At 44.9% G+C, this 22,033-nt stretch overlaps 1 protein-coding gene across 6 annotated transcripts in view; it reads left to right on the top strand.

The window, feature by feature from the left end:
* Positions 1 to 22,033, top strand: part of FBN3 (fibrillin 3) — a 59,886-nt gene that overhangs the window by 16,341 nt on the left and 21,512 nt on the right. For 5 of the 6 annotated variants that reach the window (XM_072357571.1, XM_072357569.1, XM_072357570.1 and 2 more), the window contains 18 exons: positions 110 to 205; positions 3,027 to 3,224; positions 3,591 to 3,716; positions 8,359 to 8,484; positions 12,825 to 12,977; positions 13,650 to 13,847; positions 14,494 to 14,637; positions 15,221 to 15,340; positions 16,246 to 16,371; positions 16,971 to 17,093; positions 17,177 to 17,452; positions 17,861 to 17,914; positions 18,629 to 18,754; positions 18,998 to 19,123; positions 19,924 to 20,043; positions 20,780 to 20,917; positions 20,997 to 21,047; positions 21,537 to 21,662. In XM_072357571.1, the coding sequence (XP_072213672.1) occupies positions 110 to 205; positions 3,027 to 3,224; positions 3,591 to 3,716; positions 8,359 to 8,484; positions 12,825 to 12,977; positions 13,650 to 13,847; positions 14,494 to 14,637; positions 15,221 to 15,340; positions 16,246 to 16,371; positions 16,971 to 17,093; positions 17,177 to 17,452; positions 17,861 to 17,914; positions 18,629 to 18,754; positions 18,998 to 19,123; positions 19,924 to 20,043; positions 20,780 to 20,917; positions 20,997 to 21,047; positions 21,537 to 21,662 (2,427 nt within the window). Of the gene's footprint in view, positions 1 to 109; positions 206 to 3,026; positions 3,225 to 3,590; positions 3,717 to 8,358; positions 8,485 to 12,824; positions 12,978 to 13,649; positions 13,848 to 14,493; positions 14,638 to 15,220; positions 15,341 to 15,737; positions 15,865 to 16,245; positions 16,372 to 16,970; positions 17,094 to 17,176; positions 17,453 to 17,860; positions 17,915 to 18,628; positions 18,755 to 18,997; positions 19,124 to 19,923; positions 20,044 to 20,779; positions 20,918 to 20,996; positions 21,048 to 21,536; positions 21,663 to 22,033 lie in introns of those variants that run through there. The other variant, XM_072357574.1, reaches the window with a different exon arrangement.

The following is a 22,033-nucleotide window of genomic DNA, read 5'->3' as shown; positions in this document are numbered from 1 at the left end:
TAAATAACACAAAGTAGGTGATATCCTGAGTTCTTCCAGCGCTACACAGCTTGCACTGTCATTTCCCTGAGAGCAGAAATCACTGATTTCCATTTCTATTTCTAAACAGCTGTCTGTGAAAATAGCTGTCAGAATGGAGGTCGTTGCATTGGACCAAATCGTTGTGCTTGTGTTTATGGATTTACTGGCCCCCAGTGTGAGAGAGGTAAGAAACGTCTTCATATTATCACTGGATGAACACAGGAGTTGTATATTCAGTTATGTATGCCAGGGATACTTGATTCTGAGTGAATTTCTGCTCAGTTTCCTAGATTCCAATTCCTAATTCTAGGAGTAAACTCAGTTTGAAAAAAGTTTACTACAGGCATCAAAACTGTCTCGTGACAGAAGATCATCTCTTCACTTGCACAGCTGACAGTATAGAATTTTTCCATTATGTTCAGTACAAAGATGGAAGCAGAAGGATGCCCAGCCACTTCCTAGGAAGTAGGGCCTGAGGCAAGGCAACACCCAGAACCATTTTATTTTCCTCTTTCCTCCTTTTCCTGGGGTCTTGCTGCTGAGCATAAGTCATATGGCATGGAATATCCCATTGGTCAGTTCAAGTCCCATCTCTCCTATACCCCCTTCCCAACCTCTTGCCCACCCCCAGTGCAGTGCCCTGTACTGAGTGTGAGGGGCACAGCAATGCCAGGACAGGCTTAAAAATTCAAAGGACTTCATTCTGTAATTGGTAAGAGAAGTAATGGAAGAGAGGGTGGGAGAGGCAGGCAAAATGGAACTGACTGTAGGCAAACTTTGGAGACATCTTGTAATGTATAAAATTCTTTAAATAAAGAGTGCATTTTTAGAAAGCCTATAGAGATTTGGTTTGGTCCAGACTTGTATTAAGAGACAAAACAAGCTCTCCAGCTGTGTATACACAGTTCTACCCTGCCAAGACAAGCAGAGTGCTTGCTTGGCTAGGGGATGTTAAAAATTACACTTCTCAAAGAGACTCCTGGCTGGAAAGGCTGGGAATTTGTAGCCAGGTGGGGTGGCTGTGACTGACTTACTGGTAATCAGTAGAGTGGCAGTAAAGAATTTAACCCTTCCAAGGATAATTTGAAGACCTGCTTCATCACTGGGCACGGTAAGTCCTTAAGCACCAGACTTACTGGAGACGTAATCACTGTGGAATTTCTGTTCAGTTTCACCTTTTAAGTCAGCCGTGGTATGTGGCATATTTACAAGCATCCTTGAATGTCTCCGGTAACAAGGAGACAGGTTTGAAAGCAGCACAGATCATGCACAGCTCTCTGTGACTACAAGGAAAATGACAGGTAGCTAAAGCAGTTTTTAATTGCCTTCAGGAATAGTTTCTGCTGCTGTACACACCACAGGTTGCATGTTCAGCAGCTCGGAGCTCCAGTAAGAGGCTGCTTTGTAAGGGAGCAAGCCAACTACCTTCACACTTCATTCAGGAAATGCTCCACTTCAGAAGTAAACACAGTAATAGCAAAGTACTCAGGGAATCTTAGCATCATTTCCTCCCTCTGCTTGACATGTTGGGTAACATGAACTTACATTACATTGATATAGGAGGGAAAGACTTAGTGTAGAAGAAAATGAATCCGTGAGGAGAGAGACCAGTTCTATTTAATGGTTTCCTTTAGTGGAGATAAAAAAAGAGAGCAGGACATGAGTGTTAAAAGATTGCCACATTTGTACAGATTAAACAAATTATAAAGGGCATCTCTGGTGAGTGTTGGCACAAGGCTTTCATATAATCATAGAATCATAGAATGGCCTGGTGTGAAAAGGACCACAATGCTCATCCCATTCCAACACCCCTGCTCTGTGCAGGGTTGCCAACCACCAGACTAGGCTGCCCAGAGGCACATCCAGCCTGGCCCTGAATGCCTCCAAGGATGGGGCATCCACAACCTGTTCCAGTGCGTCACCACCATCTTTGTGAAGAATTTCCTCCTGATATCCAACCTAAACCTTCCCTGACTCAGTTTAAAACCATTCCCCCTTGTCTTATCACTGTCCACCCTCATAAACAGCCATTCCCCATACAGTCCATAGTTTAGGTTTACTGGTGCTTGAAGTCATATTGTCAGAGTGGGGCTGGGGATAGGAGAGCATTGAAAACAAAGAGCATAATGAGGAATCTAATTTCTTATGGTTTATACAAACACTTTGATGCTGCAGCTCTGATTCCTTAGTACGTTCTGCAGTTGGAGCACTCTCACTCCTTGTGGGCTGCTTGAGATGAGGATATGAATAGTAACCTAATCTGACTCATGGAGATAAGCAGTCCACAGAGCAATGCACTGAGCACAGTCTGCTTTGATGTTAATAGGGCAAGAAAGAAAAGTGAGAGCCATGCACTGATGAAGCTGATGATTGATAGATGCTGGGAGGAAACCTGATGTCTGTCCTGTAATGAGGATTTGCTGTTTCCTATTTTTTGGAGGAGATAAGCCAGGCAGTGAGCTAGTGTGTTGTTCTTTAAATCTAGAATTGATTGGTAAAGGACTGGATGTGCATGGCCATGCTGTGTTGAAAGTCTCTCCCATAGAGTTGGAAAGACTCAGTCTGACTGAAGCTTTTCTTCCTAAAATAAGACCTGATCCCATATTTCCTTCAGCCCCTTTAATGAGAGCTTTACCTGCAGGTGGAAAAACTGGGATTCACCCATGTTCTACCAGTGGATGCTGTTGCTGTAAGGCTGGAAGATGCGATCCTATATGTAGATTGTAGCAGGGTTTTTGATGCCTCTTAAGCATATTTATTTCCTTAAAGGCAAGCTTGATTGGTACCTCATTCAATGGTTAGTAATTGGACCCATTAAAATTAGCAACAGATCAGTCTTTTCCAACCTTGGTGACTCTGTGATTCTACAATTTTGTGAGTCTGCACTTAAACAACTTGGCTGGTAGGATGAGAAATAGACCCAATATGACTAGACAGGCTGCTTAGACAGACAACCCTGTGCTTGTATCATGATCTAACCTGTGGTTGTTTTTATTTTCCCTCAGACTATCGTACTGGTCCCTGCTTTAGCCAAGTAAATAACCAGATGTGTCAGGGACAACTCAGTGGAATCGTCTGTACCAAGACCATGTGTTGTGCCACCATTGGACGGGCCTGGGGTCACCCCTGTGAGATGTGTCCTGCCCAGCCTCACCCTTGCCGACGAGGTTTCATTCCCAACATTCGTACTGGAGCTTGCCAAGGTAAATGCCATGAACATATAATGGCATTTACCAGCCTGGAATGAACTCAGCTACTCCCATGAAGGAGCAGCCACACTGATCATAACCTTGTCCTCCAAGGTTGTTGGTGAGCTTGGGGGTGCTGGCTTTGGAAAACATTATAATTTTTTCTCCCTTTTTGTTTGTGTAGCTATGCCAACAATACTTTACATCCTTATTGGTAATGTAATCTAAGTAATTGCTCTGAAAAATGTAAGTTCACCTACTTGGAGTAAGGTTTCTTATTTCTCATAGAACCTATTCTTCACTGTTCTAAGATGAACCTTCACCTGTTTCAATGGCTGTAATTTCGAATGTCTTTACTATTTATTTTTTTTCTTCCTGTAGATGTGGATGAATGTCAAGCCATTCCTGGACTCTGCCAGGGTGGTAACTGCATCAACACAGTGGGTTCTTATGAGTGCAAATGCCCTGCAGGACACAAGCAGAGTGAGACCAGCCACAGATGTGAAGGTAAGACTGCAGACATCTGCACAGCTTCATCATAATGCTCAGTATTCTTGTCCCAGGGTGTTACCACTGTTATGGTAACACCTGCACATAGCAGAGGGGTTGAAACTAGATGAGCATCGTGGTCCTTTTCAACCCAGGCCATTTTGCGATCCTACTCTGTGATGATTCTATAAAACGTGGGGCACAGACTAGAATTGTGTATGTTCAGTGTTATCCTTCACAGTGCCACCAATTTGGGTGCTCGATGCTGTTTTGATAGCCTAGCTCCAGTTCCTTAGTGTCCAACCTCAGCTGCTTCTCTGTCACTGCTCACAGTGCTCTCTGAGAGGTGTGCAGACCTCCATAGGAAGAACATGCTGTCCCAAAATGTTTTGCAGCAGTTCTTGTGCCTTGCCAGGCAGGCTGCACTTCTCAGAAGTAAAGGAATAAACACTTGTTGCGTTTTCCAAACATCTGACAAATGAAAAGGAAAACAACATTAAACTGTCCCTGTCTTGAATATGAAAGCTCTTTCTCACATACCGTAATGAAATCCTGCTGGCCTGCGTATGCCATTTTAAGGATGGAATGTGTTCATTGTGCTCGTGCAACTGCATCCCACCTAGCTGGGCTTCAGGAATTACACTTGCCTTTCATTCCTCTCCAAGGCTCTGTTGTAGCAAAGACAAGGGATGATGAATGCACTAGAATCCAGATGTTTAACCTGGAATTTGTTCCCAGGTGGCAAAGTTATTTACAGCGGCAGATCTGTAGGTAGCTAGCTATTAGAAGCAGTCAGGATGCCAAAAACCCACCTTCCTAACACTGTGGGTCTGCAGCATGCATTTCCTGTGGGGTTCCTCCTAAGAGTCATTTCTCAGGGGGAAAAAGAAACAAAATCACTATTTCCAAGTGACTGTTTCCATATTCAGACATACTCACTGATGGTATAATTCTAACAGTGTTTATGTCAATGCATGCCATGCGACCTGGGTTCAGCCCTTCAGAAAAACTTTTCCAAAGTGAGACACACCTATGGAGGTTAATCTTCGATGGGGGCTGGACAGTCTTTTATGTTGAGAAAACATCTGTGTTGGTGGATTTTTATTGGCAGGATGCCATGAGACTTTCTGAAGTTTGAAGAGGAGGATTTCTTGCAGTTCTCTAGCACCCATGAAATGGTAGAATCCCAAACAGTCCTTAAACACAGATCTCAGGCAACAAACCAGTTCCCCACATCAAATTATGTCCTAAGAAATTTGACTAGTCAGTGAGCCAAGGCTGGGCTGTACTAGAACCATGGGCCCAAATTCAGTATGCAAAAAAATTTTTCTCATTGCCTTGGTCTGCCTCACCCATGCTGGCCAGGGACCAGACAAAGCACATATGAAATCAGTTTAGCTGGAATTTTCTATACACCAAGATTAAAAACAATCCATTGTCTGAATCTGTCATCCAGATGCAAGGGGCCTCTGCGTGGGTCCTCACTTCCCAGAATGCCTGCAAAAGTAGCATGATGCAGCCATAAACAGCTTCCTTTCACTCTCCTTCCTGAACAGCCATAAAAAGAGACATCTCCAGCATCTACAGCGTCTGTTCCATAGCTTATATTTCCTCAGTTGCTGAAGAGACCACCAAGAGAGGTGTGTGAGGTCTGAAAGAAGGGTGTGCATCTGTTAAGCTAACTTCTTAACAGCTTTGAAAGAAAACAGTTGCGGAGGACACGAAAACGGTGGTACAAAATGAAGAAAAACATCCCACCTGAAATCAGACATCTTCCTTATACAAAGATCTTTATCAGAGAGGAAAATCAGAGGGAAAAAAGGTTGTTATACAGGGTAACATCTTAAAATACCCTGTAAGCATCCATAAGATTATACTTAAGGGAACAATTTATTTGCTTGTTCTCAAGGGTGAAACCACTGGCTGAGTAAATCATTTCCTTTCATAATTTTAACAGCTAAATCCAATGATTTCACTTCTTAATAGCACTTCCTCTATTGCATGACAAGATTTCTAGCTCACTGTGTTATCAGTGAAGTATGTAATGCCAATGTGTCACCCAAGATGCTTTCCAATGCCCCAAAAGCAATGTGTCCTACAACCAAAATTGTTCTAGAACGATAAGGTACAAGATGTAGTAAAGCGCATAGACAAAAAGCAGACAAGGAGGTGAAAGGCACTGTATGCTGTGTGCAACAAGCTCTGTTTATATCCATCCAGGACAGATCCTTTTTGACAGTCATCTGCATCCACAGGACACAGGCCAAAGAGGAATAGATCTATTAATTACAAAGCCCACCTCTTTTTACTAACCCCTTTCTATTAGTAGTCTTCTTGTCACATCCAATCAACATTTTGAATTTTCTGATGAAGACAAAGCTCTATTTTTTTTTTAATTTTTTTAATTTTTTTTTTACTCTTTTGAATCTCATTCATGTTTAAAAATTGGAGGGAGTTTTCCTGTATTTTCCATGAGCTGAGAGGGTGCGCCAGCCCATTTTCCTCCCAAATGGAACACGATAGCCATTTTATTAGCATGTTTTCAATTTTCTTACAAAATGTCTACAAAAGAGCTCATTGTTTATATCTATTAAAAGCTCATTTCCATGGATTTAGTATGGTTTGGAGGACTGTGTTGCTCTCCTCTGTGGTTTCTTTGTGCTTTTTGGAAAGGAAGGCCTGAAAGTCCCGTGTGGTGCACGAGAAGAGGGCTGATGAGGCATGACCTCTGCTACGTGACACAGAGATGTTTTCTTCATCAATTCCTGTATTCTTAGCAGATGGGAAGGCTGGAGTTTCAGCATGTCTGTGGGCACCCAAGTTGGATGGGCTTTTCAGGCTGCAGCTCTCTTTCTGAAGCTCTGTAGCCTTTGGCTTCCAGCATCTTCAGTGTTAAGTGATCGGGCCAAGTCTAATCCAGCAAATGGGAGACCAGATCCAAAATCAACGTTTACAATGAATTCTGCCGTTGTCTGAAGAGTGGAGTGCAAAGAATATTGCTTTAATTCTTAGCAGAAAGTTGGAAAAGTCATGAAGTAGCCAGGTTGAAGTTGGAAGAATTCCCTAGCCAGAACTGGCAGCTGGGTGTTCATGAGAGGTGCCCATATGTGTCTGTCAAGGTGGGTCAAGCTCCCCCAAGGACTTCAGCACTGAATGAATCAAAACTCTGAGGTGGTTCAGTATAATAAAGAAGGTAGATGTGATGGGGAAAAGCAAAGGCTGAAGCTCTGTTTCTCAAGAAACAATGTTGCAGTTTCATTTAACTTTTTGAATGAACTCTGTTTTTCCTTAAGAATGGAATACAAGTTGCTGTTGCTCCCAACATGATACATTTTCTTGGGTGGAACACATTCCAAGTACCAATGTCATCTGGCGTCCATATCTCTGACAGGGCAAACTTTGAGAGATATGTGGATGTTTTAAATAGTTATTTCTAATAGTTCAGTCAGCGTTTGCTTTATAAAGGTCTTTCACTTCGAGTGTTCTGCAAATTGTAACCGAACACAGGCCTGTTATTAAATGGCAGGGTAGGCTGTAGTGATAAAATCTCATTCCCTGCAGGGGCCCATGTGGGGGAAGTGTTTTCTATAGATTTGCATTACTGTCTTTCCAGGTTTCAAGTCATGTAATCTGTTGCAAGAACTCTGAACATCAAAGAGATAAAAGAACACTGCAAGGATAAAGGCAATATCTTTTACTTTGTGTAAAAGGCAGCAGAAATTATGCTTTCAAAAGTATAATTTCAGAGTTACTGAGAAACCAAATAAGAATCCATCTTTCTCTCTTGATATCTGATGACATGGACATGAGAAGCAAGGTCAGGCCACATGAGAGAACTATGGAGATGCTGTTTGCCATTGTAGGGAGAAAATTAGTGCAGCCAAAGCTCAATTAGTGTTGAAGCTGACCAATACTGCAGGGTTAGATGAGTTGAATTCAACCTGAGTATTGGAGAGCCCTTTCCCTGGGTACCAAAACAAAGGTTTAATTACTATCATTATAAAATTACCTACTTGATTCCATCCTGAATTTCACCTTTCATCTTTTCTTTTTGAGATTGTAGGGCATTGTGATGTCAGCATCATTTTTGTGTTTCTTGTATTTATGATCCAGCCACATCCCCACAGTTTCTTGCATAGATATTGAACTGAGTCCTGCAAATCCCTTTATGTCAGTCAGCTTTTTCCAGGCTTGAGTCATTCCCCTGGACTCAGAACCACTCCATGTAATTAATATCCTGCTATAAGAGCTGGCACCATGCAGAGCTGTGACGTCTAGGAATAGTCTTTCAGAGGTAACATCGCCCACCTGTTTCTGCTGTGTATTTTTCCCATATGTCTTCAGTCCTGCATTAGCATCACTAGCCACTGCATGGCACTGTGAGATTACAGTCAGACATTTCCTTCCTAACTCTTTTTTTTTCTCACTTTCACACTGGACAGGAAGAGGCTCAGTAGCCTTCTGAGTAACCCACTCCCATTTCATACAGAAGTTTCTTATTTGGTTCTGAGATGCATCACTGTAGTTCACACAAGCATCCCGTGGCAGTCCTTAACACAGCAGCTGTCCTATGTGGTCTCAGCTCTGGTCCAGAAGCCATGCTGCAGGTAGGAAATGGTATGCAAGGAAACATAATCCCTGTTGGTTTGTTCTTTTCTAGATGTGGATGAGTGTGGCACAATCTCTGGCGTGTGTGATGGTGGAGAGTGTACCAACACAGCAGGCAGCTACGTGTGCACATGTCCACGTGGTTTCATGACCAGCCATGATGGATCCCGCTGCATTGGTAAGATGTTAACTAGCTGTGAAACCCAGAATTCACACCATGGCGATGATTCAGAGATCATTCCAAAAGGACATATTGTTCATGCAGTAGCTGAAAAATGCTGGGTTTGTGTTCTGTCCTTACATGTACATCACTGTCCCAGACTTCGTTGCTCTTCTCCTTGGCTCCTGTGGACCAGGGCTTTTGCCATTTCCCTTCCAGAGAAACTAACTTGGACTGCAGTGCTTGAATTGTTTCATGGGTGTCCTGCTGGGGACACTGGAAGGAGGACTGAGGCAGGAGGTGTCTGAATAGGACAGTGGTCAGTTTGAATCACAGAATTGTAGGGGTTTGAAGGGACATCCAGAGATCATCAAGTCCAACTCCCCCACCAAAGCAGGCTCCCTACAGCAGGTCAAGAGGAATCCTTGTGCTCCTACTCCTTTTCTTCCACATTAGATGTCAGCCAGACATCACTGCTCTCCCTGCCACTGAATTTGCAGGCACAGAGTGTGGTTGTGATCAGTGCAAGGCTCAGTGTGTAGGTCTAAGAGAACGCCTACAGGCCTTCCTGGAGCAAAGAGGGGCCTGGTTATGGGGAACATTCTACAACTGCACATTCATCTTCTTCCTTTGCGGAGGTGAAGGAACAGAAGAGCTTGCTCTAGATGTTTGCATAACCAATGCAAATAAATGGTGACTTTTATCATTCCCTCCTCCTTCCTGCTTAGACCACAGGTAACGGCTCATAAATTTCTACTGCCTTAAGCTAATATTCAGCGGGGCTTAGGACACACTTTGCCTCATCTCATGGAACTCAGACTCTCAAGACTGAGTAACTTTGAACTGAGTTGGCTGTCTGGTTTCCTTCCTTATTCAGTAGAGAGAAGGAGGTGCTTCCCAAGCATGGAGCAATGCAATGGAGGCATCTATTCCTGCACATATTCTGAGCCTGTCAGCTCACAAAGCTGCTGTGAAAGCTCTTACACATTATCCTATAGCCCATCTTCCAGCTACAATATACAATTGCTGGCAACAAAATGACTTCCAGGCCAATATGGAAATGACTGTCTTGCATCCCTCATCCTGTAGACTACATGAAGGACTTGTTTGGACCAGTGTGTGCCACTTGACAAGCTCATACACACATGTTCACTTGGTCTCAATTTGGCTCTATTTTGGCTCTATTTCAAAGCTTTCCAGATCTGGCTCGAGTCCAGGCAAGCTTTCCCCAGGCTTATGGGCTGCTTTGCCTCCAGACTACAGAACCTGTAATGAATCTTGCATGTTTAACAGATCAAAATTCCTTTCCAAGCCTTCTAAATATTTGATGGTCCATTTCTCTTTGTAATAGACAACAGTTTCTATAACAAATAGATCAGTTCTCTGTTTACTTGCTCTCAGCAGGGGCCCTCACTTGAGTCAGAATGAATCCTAGGGTTTGTTTCACTGTTTAACAAGTTAATTTGCCTTTAGAGAGGCAAGGATGCATAAAGAGGAACTGTTATAAGAAAAGCAAGCATCGTTGTTAGCGCAGTGGAAAGCACTATAGGTACAGCTTTCTTTCAAAAGACCTGGAAATTAATATAGAAAAAAAAAAAAAAAAAAAAAAAAAAAAAGGAATTTCCAAGCTCTTTTTTATCCAAAAATTTGCAATAAAAATTAATAATGTTCCAGTTCCAGAAAGAAGTTGTGAAGTATAATGTATGAGTCACCTTGTTTGGGCACCTGATTTTAACAAGAATGGAATTCCTTTCCTTGCTGTTTCCCAGGCCCTGCCATGAGCCCTGAGGGGTGTGATGGCTGGCTGATGAGTCAAAGGAACGTTTCTCCACTTTCCTTGAAACCGAGTGCTTCAAGAAAGGAAAACTAAACAAAATTAGAAAGCCAACTTTTAAAAATAGCCCAGTGCTTAGTTAGCTGCAGCGAACTGTAACTGTGCCTAAACTCAATGCATCATGCTGCAGCCATTTCCCTGAGCTAGTGTGCTGTCACATTTTGGGATAGGCAATATTTTTTCTGGCAAAATGCACAGTTACTATAAAGTGCTGTTGCCCCAGGGTCCATATTTCACAAACCCTGTTTATAACAGTTGAAGGGGTTTTAGTGCTCATTTGGAGAGTTTAAAGCCATGAATTATGCTCTGTGAAATCAATCAAAGAAATTGTTTGCAAAATTGAAGGTTAATAAATAATGTGGCCACGGTTAGAACAGCACTGGGAGAGACCAGAAGAGGCTACTACCTCTCAGATATTTACACTGGAAAGGGCCACATGTGGCCCATATATCATGGGGCACCCACACTGCCTATGTTATGACTTTATAGTGGCAACCTTGGTATATTCCCGTCCTTTTCCCCTCCCTTTTTAGTAAACATCTTTTTATTGCATTTGAATAATCTCCTGTGGTTTCTGCAGCTGAAACAGCAAGACAGTGAGCTTGAGTTGATCCCAAATCTCATTAGCTGCCTTCCTCAGTGAGAACACAAACAGTGTTGTAGCTGGAGAAAGTCCATCATAGTTTGAAATGAATATTCATTGAATGATTCAACCACCTGTGCTTGACAAAAGGAATCCAGTTCCACATGTGTTCATAACAGTTTCATTCATTTAAAAGACAGACTCAGTGTTTTGCAGGCAGCTCTAGCAGGCTGTGAGCTTTCTTTTTCTTCCTTTTTTTTAAAGAACAGTTTAACAGTACAGGTTTCAAATGAAAAAAAAGACTTCCAGATACATTTCCAGTCATGTACATCATGTCCCCTTGTTCACTGCAAATCAGCACTCCAGCACATTGCAAGTCAGCACTCCTGCACATTGCTTTCTTTGCTCTTTTTTTCCCAATAATGCAGCAAAGCTCTGACAGAGATTTGTGTCTTATCTTTCCTTGGGTAACATCAGCACGTTTACTGCCTTGAGTAACTGCCGGGACCCACTGTTCTTTCCATCCACCCCTGCCTCTGCCCAAGGCAGCTCCGGATGGGTTTTCAATTAGCTCTGGCCTTCATTTCTGAGAGAGATTATTACAAATTGCAGCAAAGACAGCTGAATTTAACAAACATTTGTCCAGGTGAGCATCCCCTCCATTACTCAAACTAGAGTGACCTCTCTGCCTTCTCAAACCTGTCAGCAAATGTCTGTTTGTAGGAAACAAGGTTATATTCTCCAAAAAATTTCTTGCTCATTACCTGGCTGGCTGTCACCATGTATCACTGCCTTTATGACAGCAATCATCCCACTAAAGAACAGAAGGGCCATGTGGGATCTCTCCTCTCTAATCCCCTTGCTCAAATTTCCCTTCTCCAAGTCTGTCCTTCTGCAAGTCTTTGGTGGATGATGTTTCTGATTAGAGGAATGGTTAATGTTGAGCTCAGTGCTGCAGAATGGCTAAGGAAGGACCTGCTGGTTTAGTCACCTTGTCTTTAAATGGGGTCACTGTCCTCAGCAAGTCCCTGAGTTGTGATTAGGGAAGAGATGTAACCACAGGCCACAGATCAAACAGTTCTATGTAATTAATTTCAATTATATTTCAGGAAAATGTCAACCTGCTGGCTAATGTCAGTCTAAAGGCACAAACAACAAATCAGACCAGACTTTTCCCCCTCATTAATTTGCTTGAGAAACAAGGACAGGAGACAAATGAGTGGAAGATTCCAGGTTTTGTATTTCTGCCTGTTGCCGTAACTAGATATTGACTAACTCTTATTCTGCTATTTCATCTGATTTGGTAATACTTTAATTGCATTAAAGGTGTTTCCAAGTATACTGACTTCCATTTTCACCAAGCCTGCCTTGATTCTAGACTTCACTGGTGGTCTGAATTACTTTTGATGCAGTATGTGATCCATGAAATGGTAAGGAGAGGCTTTGTCCCAGTCCTTATTTAGAGGTGTCAGGGGTCCAAAGGGTTCCTCAAGCAATTCAGCCTGCAAACTCAAATGTGTTTTAAAATCAAATGAGGAAATATGAGATGAAGTGGAGGATCCCATCTACTTTCTTCTAAAAGAATTCAGCCAAAATCTACTGGGTCAACTTTTTCTTCCTACAAGGTTCAGCCAATGGAGAAAACCCAATGGAAAGGGGTTTGCTTGCCTACTGGTTCTTGGTCAGGCTGCTTGTAGTATATAGGGACTTAAATGGGAATGTGAGATCTAATCCTGGAGAAGGAAGCTTCCCCCACAGTCTCAGTGTGCTCTAGATGAAGGTGCTGGAGAACATCAGAATCTGGGAGGATCAGGAAGAACAGAAGTTCAGATTTGGATATTAGATAGCAGGAAGACACATCATTGGAAACAGTCCCCTGTGACTTGAGAGTATGGAGAAGTCATCCTCTAAATTATCTCCTTCTCCTCCTCCTCTCTGCAGACCAACGGGTCGGGACATGTTTCTCTGCTCTGATTGGGGGCCGCTGTGCTGGGGACCTCCCTGGCCAATACACCAAGATGCAGTGCTGCTGTGACTCAGGACGTTGCTGGGCCATCGGTCAAACTCCAGAAATGTGCCCTGTCCGGGGGTCCGGTAAGTGCAACACAAAGGTTCTCCACCTGCTGCTGGGCCAACTTGTGGCTCTATTATCCTGGTGACACCCCAGGGATGCACAGACATGGTGAATTGTCAGCATAACACTCAGAGAAATATCACATGGGAATGATGGATCTTATGCCTGGCATTCATCTGAAGGTGAGCCAGGTGAGTTCAGCTGAGGCAAGAGTTTATCCCCTTCCCCTTTCGCTCTCTATGGCTTTCACCATAACACCATAACCAATTGGGCCAAACAACAGTGAGATCAGGCATCGGGAGGCCATCAGAAGACGCAACACTGTAGTTATCTATATCTCTCTGCCTTTTTTCCTTTATTACTGGCAAACCCTCCTCGGGGAAGGATAGAGATTTACAGTCCCAGTCTGGCAGCCTTCCGTGTCTTGTCCTTTCCTGCTTGAAAGGAACTCCTGGTGCCAACTGCCCAACACACCACAAGAACACAAACACCCTGCAGGCTGAATCTTACCATCTTTTCTAGTGTGTTGGGCATTACAACCCTCCTCACCAACCTACCATGTTCCCATTAGTACCCACCCTGTCTGCTGTGTGCCTATCCATCCCTCTGCTTCTGTTCCCTGCACTCTGGCAGAGGCAGGAAGGGTTTTATTGCACTCTTGGACAAGCACTAAGGCAGCTGCTTTGTTTCAGATGAGTACCGCAGGCTTTGCATCGAAGGACTCCCAGTCGTGCCAGGGTTCCCTGGGAACTTTCCAGGAATTCCTGGATTTGGGCCCAATGGTGTTGGGCCAGGACTTAACGGGCCTGGAGGCATCGGACCAAATGGGGCAAATGGACAAGGCGGAATCCCAGGCCTGCCTGGAATGGGCCCGGGAAGCTCAAGCATTGGTAATTAAAATTACTGTCTTACTCTGCTGACCTGGTTTGGCTGCTTGTGTCAGAACATACGCAGCATGTCTGCCTGTGTGCCAGCCCTGTCCTCAGCCGTGTACACATGAGCAGAGCACTAGTGCTGTTAGCCAGATACAGGGTTTATTTTGACACTGAGGGAGTGATGCGATGTAACACTAATGCTGTGCAGAATACTGAGCCCAGAAGGAGATCAAACAGTGTCTCCTGGCAGAGCAAGGAAGCTGAAGCTGGCTCCAGTGCGGAATAACTTTCTAATTACCAAACAGGAATGATGCTCTCACATCACTGCCTCCCTCTCTGCTTCCCCTAAACAAACTGTTTTTCCCACTGTGTCAGACACTCTTTTTATACACATCTCTATGTAGCTCATTGCCAAGAACTGAGGCTTGTAAAAGTGCACTGGATGTAAATAAATATTAATCCCCTTTGTGTTTTCTGTGCAATCCTAAGCATACCCATAGGGTGGGGGTACACCGAGTATCACAGCGCCCACAGAGAGTTCTGATGCAGCTGGGTTTGTGCCTGCAGCATCATGGTGGACTTAGTGATCCTGCTTCAAGGAGATAGGAGTAAAAGGAAGGGAGCTGTAATTCTCTATCTGATGCCACTTTGTGCTTTCCAGGAACTGCAACTTTAAATCAGACCATTGATATATGCAAGCATTTCACTAATCTGTGCCTGAATGGACGCTGTATCCCCACCCCATCCAGCTACCGCTGTGAGTGCAACATGGGCTATAAGCAGGATGTGCGTGGAGAGTGCATTGGTGAGTGAAATTTGCTGGATACATTTGAACACAGTGTGCCCCAGCACCATGCCTGTTCCCAATACCACCTCGAGCAACTGCCCCAACAGCTCACATTCTGTACAGTTCCTCACGAGAGGATGCATTGGGCTCATGTCAGCTAATAAAGTTGGAAGAAGATGGGAACTATTTATCTGTCCAACAAGGATGACAGCTTCCTTTGGTAGCTATAACCTTGCCATTGGCTTAGCTACTTGACATTGCTTGAACATCATCCCAGTGTAGAGCAAACTTTTATTCCCTCTGCTTTGCTCAGTGGATGGAGCTTCCAAGAAGAAATGCAAGAGGATAAGTTGCCCAGTCTCCCAACTGCAGATCCCTTTCTTTAACTATATTTTTTACATAATTGTGTACTCAGGTCTGACTGGCTTTATCCTCCCAGCAGCTCCAGGTCTGGGCTCCCCAGCACAGTCTGACTGCTTTCTCCCTTGCTGGCCATGCTATTGATGGACACAGCAGTTCACAGAAGCTAGGCTATCCTGGAAGCTCTGTGTGAGTTCCTTGCATGATGGTGACTCACAGGTTTCTGCTTTTCTCTTTGCAGATGTAGATGAGTGCTCCAGCAGCCCCTGTGTGCATGGTGACTGTGTGAACACACCTGGCTCCTATCACTGCAAGTGCCATGAAGGATTCCAGAGCACCCCAACAAAACAAGCTTGCATAGGTATGTCTTCTGTGTGCTGCACCAGTGTAGGCAGGATTATCAGGGAGTTAGGTATGAAAGGAGAATGTAAAGGGGAAAAACAGTGACAGATTCCCAGCACCTAACAACTTCTCAGCCAGGTGTGTGATGGCATTCAGAACCACTCAGCTGAGTTATCAGCTGTGACTCATGGTCTGTCTGAGAGAAGCAGTTTCCTCTGCCCTTATCTGCCATAGAATTGGCTAACAGCAGTCCAGGAACTTGTGGAGTCCTTTTAAAGCGATCAACTCTACTTTGAGATGATGTTTTCTTTTGATAAAAAGCGAGGATTCTGAGAAATTTCTGTATTAACGTAGAAGTAGTGGTTTCTAGTGAGGATTTTCCAATCTAAATCTTTTAGTTGAAAATTATGCTGAATTCTGCCTGGATCTTTCCTCCTGGCCACAAAAATGAGCTCATCGCTATCTCCTTTTCGGCATGTTTTTGTGTGCTGGGAAACTGCAACCTGCAACCCCTCTGTTCCCTTCTGTGTGCAGTTTCTTTTGGTGAGGCACTGGGACCACGTCTCTGAGGGAGTTAGTAGTGGGTCAGAGTCCATGGTTTTGAATGGATTTCTTGCTGTTAATGTGGGCTTAAAGAGACCTAGGATAGTTTCGGATACAAGGAAGGCCTGGGGATGGAATGTTGATAAAGGTATCGTGGAAAGCCAGAAGTCCCAGAGCCCAACTCCCAAATGCAGTGCTGCTACATGCCAGGCATGCAGGGAGCTGTCTTTACATCTTCACCTTCTACAGTTTGTATTTAGTGGAAGACTGTGATCCTGGAGAAGCTGAGAGCATTTTTCTGGTTTTCTCATGGAGCAGATAAGACTGAAACTGCTCCATAATCCAACTGCTGCTAATTTCCTATGTTTATTTCCTTACCAGATATTGATGAGTGCATCATGAATGGAGTGATGTGTAGAAATGGACGCTGCGTTAATACTGATGGCAGCTTCCAGTGTATCTGCAATGCTGGCTTTGAAATCACCCCTGATGGCAAGAATTGTGTTGGTAAGCTATTTTCTGATATGCTGTCATTCATTACCTTGGGAAGGCTGAGGCTGAAACTATGTCCTCAGTGGGGACTGGTGTTTACTTCAATCTGAGCTGCACTTCAGAGAATCATAGAACCATAAAATCATAGAATCACAGAATCAGTAGGGTTGGAAGGGATCCCAATGATCATCAGGTTCCTTCCTCCTGGATTAACACTGCCATGGCAGAGTGAATCTTGAAAGGAGAGATGTACTAAACGAGGGAAGCATTTTTATAAGGGTGTTAATGCTCCTGGAGATGAGATCCAGGAGCATGAGTGGGGATGGGTATGCAAGAAAGACATTCTCCATCACCTTGAGAGTTCCTGCCTCTAGCAGCTAATGTACAAGTAGTTCTGCTGGGAGCTGGATCATCTGACTAAGGTGCTGCAAGTGGTAGGGATGCATCAGGACAGCTCTTAGCAGAAGTAGCAGTGGGAACTTTGCCTTGATGATTAACATCTGTTGCCATAAGAAACAATTTAACTACAAGATGGATGATAGAAGTATCTTAGCACAGGAGAGTCCTGCTGCAGCTCTCAGACTCTGCTCGTGTTTTCTGCTTGTCCTCCCCAGATCATGATGAATGTGCCACAACCAACATGTGCCTCAATGGAATGTGTATCAATGAGGATGGCAGCTTCAAATGTATCTGCAAGCCAGGTTTTGTTCTGGCTCCCAACGGGCGCTACTGTGTTGGTGCGTACATCTCTGAGCTTGGCCCCTTTCTGTGCCTTCCTGCCCAAGGTTTGCTAACAGCCAATTTGTGGTTCTTTTTCCAGACATTGATGAGTGTGAGACACCAGGAATCTGTATGAATGGCTGGTGCATTAACACAGAGGGCTCCTTCCGATGTGAATGCCTTGGAGGCCTGGCTATCGGGGTGGATGGACGGGTCTGTGTGGACACCCACATGCGCAGCACCTGTTATGGAGGCATTAAAAAGGGCACATGTGCCCGTCCCTTTCCAGGGGCAGTCACCAAGTCTGAGTGCTGCTGTGCGAACCCAGATCATGGCTTTGGAGAGCCCTGCCAACCCTGTCCTGCCAAAAACTCTGGTAAGCTCCTTTTCCCATATGGGTTTGCAACAGCCAAGATTGTGCTCAGAGACACTGTGAGTCTATGATGGGTTCTCAGTGAGATGCCCTAGGGAGCCTGGCAGTGGTGCGGTAAAGACAAGGGCAGGGAAAAAGGGGCACCACCTTCAAGTCAGCACATTTAGGTTAGATCAACAAGAAAACCTTATACCGATCTCATTGCAGGGATTCTCACAGTTTTGGATTCCTAACTATTCCTAGAAGAGTATCAGATCTAAGATAGCTATTGCATAAGTTTACATAAACTGTTTGGAAGCCCACAAATGACACTGTAGCAAGCAAACTATAAATTCAGTGTTACTCAGTGTTAATTTAACTGTACTTAAGTTGTCCAGAAAATCCAGTGACTCTACTGTGCTTTCTACACAGCTGAATTCCAGGCACTCTGCAGTAGTGGCATTGGAATAACAGCTGACGGCAGAGGTACGTGCATTCTACATACTGTATTCTAAACAGACACACCTAAATTCACTCTCAGGTTTTTCTTTCAACAGCCTTTAGCTAAGTGTGCATATATCTGTGTGACTCTGGGACCATGTGCCATGAGAGACTTATGCTGTGGAGGAGAGTTAAAATGTTGTGCATGTGTATGTGAGAGCTGCTGGTGAATGAGTGTAGGAGAGATTGCATAGCCAGGGTGGTAGTAAGTGCATGCAAGAGCATACCTCTGTGTTAGTGAAATGTGAGATGTGGGCTTGGGCAGACGGGGAGAGGGGTATTTTATGTCTTTTCTCCTCCCTACAGCACCATGAGTTAATGTTCAGCAAACGTTTCATAGAATCATTTTGAGTTGGAAGGGACCCCCATCTTGTCCAACTCCTCTGCAGCAATTTAGGAAACTGCAGCTCCATCAGCTGTCCAGTTCTCTCTTCCTGAGCTCAGAGCTCTGTGCTGGACAAGTTGTGCATCCCCAGCACTAAAACACACAGCTCCAAAGCACCAAGAGGAGAGCAGGAAGGCTCCCCAGGATCCACAGGTTTATACCAAGGAGTAGGAAGGCCAGGAACAAGGAATTTCTGCAGAGGAGTGACTCAGTTGGCTACTGGCATAAAGAAACAATGAGGAATTAGAGTGTAGAAGATATCTGTGTCTGTGGTTAGCCACGATCCATCTAATTTGTCCTCTTTCACGGTGCAGACATCAATGAGTGTGCCCTCAACCCTGACATCTGCCCCAATGGCATGTGTGAGAACCTGCGGGGGAGCTACCGCTGCATCTGCAACCTGGGCTACGAGTCCGACCCCACGGGCAAGAATTGTGTGGGTGAGTTTGGGGCAGCCCAAGTTTGGTGTGGCAAAGGGAAACAGCAGCTCAGTGTCAGGAGAAAGACGGTGCACTTGCAGCATATGAGGCTGCGAGGTGGTCTCAGACCTTCACAGCACAGCTACAGTACAGCAGCTGATGCCCCGCAGCATCCCTGCCTTGTCCCAGTGGAAAAGGAAAAGAGCACCGCAAGAGGGTGCACGCTGGTGTTGTAGCTCAGAAATCCTGTCTCTCTGCCCACAGATGTTGATGAATGCACTGTCAACCGTCTGCTGTGTGACAATGGGCTGTGCCGCAACACACCTGGCAGCTACACCTGCACCTGCCCCAAGGGCTTTGTCTTCAGGACTGAAACAGATACCTGTGAAGGTAATGTGACTCTAAGGGCAACAGAGAGCATCTGTGTAAAGGATGAACTGTGTCTTGTGATCCTGCCTGAAAGGAGCTCAAGGTTCAGCATGTCTTTGGTTCTTTTGACCACAGTGGTTTGAACTGGAGTAGAGCCAGGCTTTGGGATTTTTAATTTTTTTTGGGGGGGTGGAATCTCACTCTTCATTCAAAATGGAGGACATCCAGACCCAAAACATACTGGCCTTTTGGTGACTGAAAACCAGAACAATTTCCTCTAGGCTCCCCAAATTATAGCTGAAGCCTAACCAAAATTACAAATTTTGGGGACTTGATTGAAACCTTTCAGCATAGAGTATGAGAGGTTTGTTTCCCAGCCACAAAGCCCCAAAACTGTGACACTTTATCCATGTGTTTAGATAAAACCCTCATTGTCTGTGACAAATGCCAAGTGCTGTGTAGGCTCACATAGCTTATGGAGGCCATGCTCAATGCTGTGACTGCTCCACCTTAGCCAGGAGCAGCCCTGAGCAAGTGAATCCATCATTCCCCTGTAGTTTTCATCATTAACCTCGGTACATCCATTCCCTCATCCCTGAAGAAGCTCGCTGTAGTGGTACATGCTGTCAGTGCCTGTCCACCTTGAGATTATGCATACTTGGGCTGTACACGCAGAATCTGAATAACCTGGGCTGTTGATTCTCTGTACAGCTAAAAATCCCCCCTCTTCATGTTCTTTGCTTCTCGTCACTCCAAGTACCTGGCCCAGAATTCTGGGTTCCCTGGCACTTACCACAGTGACAGTCTCTTTCTTTCTGCAGATATCAATGAGTGCACCTCTAACCCTTGTGTGAACGGTGTCTGCAGGAACAATGCTGGCTCCTTTGCTTGTGAGTGCTCCCCAGGCAGCAAGCTGGATCCCAGTGGCACCATCTGTGTGGGTAAGGATATGGCCTTCTGGAGACAGATTTGGGACACTGATACCAGCCCTGCCCAGCATCACCCTTTGCCATCCTAACTTAGGGATGGAGTTTCACTGAGGCTTTCTTTTTCTCACCTTGCATTTATTTCCTTGTTGGTAACAGTGCGCATCTCTGTCATGTGTCCAGGAAGCCTGAAAAGCTGCAGTTCCCAGCAATGCTTCAAGCATGGTCACAGAGAAATCCCTAAATATACTGCAGCAAGACAAAGAGCAGACATGGGGTCTTTGGGAACCCTACAGGGAGTCAGGGTGGATTTGTAGTGTGCTGAGATTAAAGCATGCCAGGAGTAAGTACATCCCTTGTTACCAAGATGGTACTTGCTTCCTAGATGGTCAGCCCTTTGCAGAGCACTGCTGTGTGGTGAACCTGGGACAGAAAGGCAGTGTCTCAAAAGATAAACTGAAAAAGGGAGAGACACAGAACTGTTGAAACAACTGTATCAGAGAGCGCAGATACGCTGTTCTGCAACATAGTGGTAGGACAGGGCTCTGGGGAACAGCAAAGTTTGGGTCCACACTACAAAATCCTTCACTCCAGAACCTGAAAGATAAAGTAAGGCCAAAAAATGATAGTCACACACTCAGAAATAGTTTATCCTACTTGCTTCATGTGGAAAGCTGGTTGCTTTGAAGGTAGGAACCTTGGCCAAAGACTGCTCTTCATCTTTACTCATGCCTTGCCTTTGCCCCTGCAGACAGCATGAAAGGGACATGCTGGCTGAACATCCAGGATGGACGTTGTGAGGTGAACATCAATGGGGCCACACTGAAATCGGAATGCTGTGCTACACTGGGAGCAGCATGGGGAAGCCCCTGCGAACGCTGTGAGATTGGTAAGGTTCTGCTTGGCAGAAAGGCAGGCTGCAGCCCATTTCTCTGCTAACAATCCTCTTGTTTCATGTTTTCTCGCAGATACTGCCTGTCCCCGGGGCTATGCCAGGATGAAGGGGGTTACATGTGAAGGTAAAGTGCTGCAGGACACAGAAGACTTTTTAATTGGGAATGTAGTCATTTTTTATTTGCTTTTTTTATGTGTCTTTGAGTTTGGAGACAGCCTGCTGAGGCCCTGTGATTTTTGTGTTACCTCTTGCTTTGGCACCTGCCCTGAGCACTGCAGCTGGGGTCTGGCCAGTATGTAACACCTGTGTGCTCAGACACAGTACTGACATCTGTGAGTTCTGGTGTTCCTCTGTCAGCCCTATGCCAACTGTGGACCTTTGCAATAGGACTACCCTCTGTCTGATCATCTCTAACACTATGATACAGCCTCCTTGCAAACATCTCTGCATGTGGCTGAGGCTGTGTCTGGAGCATGTTTTTCAGTGTGACAAGCCACAAGTTTTAGCCAGTTGGGCAGCTCTGGGCTCTTCCTGGGTCTCCAGAAGCTTCTCAAAGCCATCCCAGTCATGACTGTGTGCCACTCATACCTGCCTTTTGCTTTGCTGCCAACAGATGTGAATGAGTGTGATGTCTTTCCCGGTGTCTGCCCAAATGGTCGCTGTGTGAACACAGCTGGCTCCTTTCGGTGTGAGTGTCCAGAAGGACTGACCCTCGATGGCACTGCTAGGACATGTGTGGGTAAGAGCACTTCGTCTCATCCAGACTCCTGATCCCTGTTATCCATCCCTACACAGCCTCAACTATCCCCTATCCCACCACACACTGTCACTCTGTTCCCAATACTGCTGCTGTCTGAAGCACAAAATACTCATTAGGAGCTGCCAAACCAAGCAACCCCATCAAAACAAGTCTGCCACAGCTTCATGTCCCCAGCCAGTATTGCAGTCACTATTATTAGGTAGACTTAATGGGTAACCAGTTCTGTGTGCTGAATTTTCAGGGGTTCACTGCTTCTGATCACCACTGGCTATTACAGTGATTAGACTATAAATAGATGATGTAACAGTAATAGTTAAGGACCCTGCCCTGGAGCCTCAAAGAAATTTCTG

The sequence above is a fragment of the Excalfactoria chinensis genome, chromosome 26 (assembly GCF_039878825.1).
Source record: "Excalfactoria chinensis isolate bCotChi1 chromosome 26, bCotChi1.hap2, whole genome shotgun sequence".
Lineage (NCBI taxonomy): Eukaryota > Metazoa > Chordata > Aves > Galliformes > Phasianidae > Excalfactoria > Excalfactoria chinensis.
This window is presented reverse-complemented; position numbering and strand designations above follow the sequence as displayed.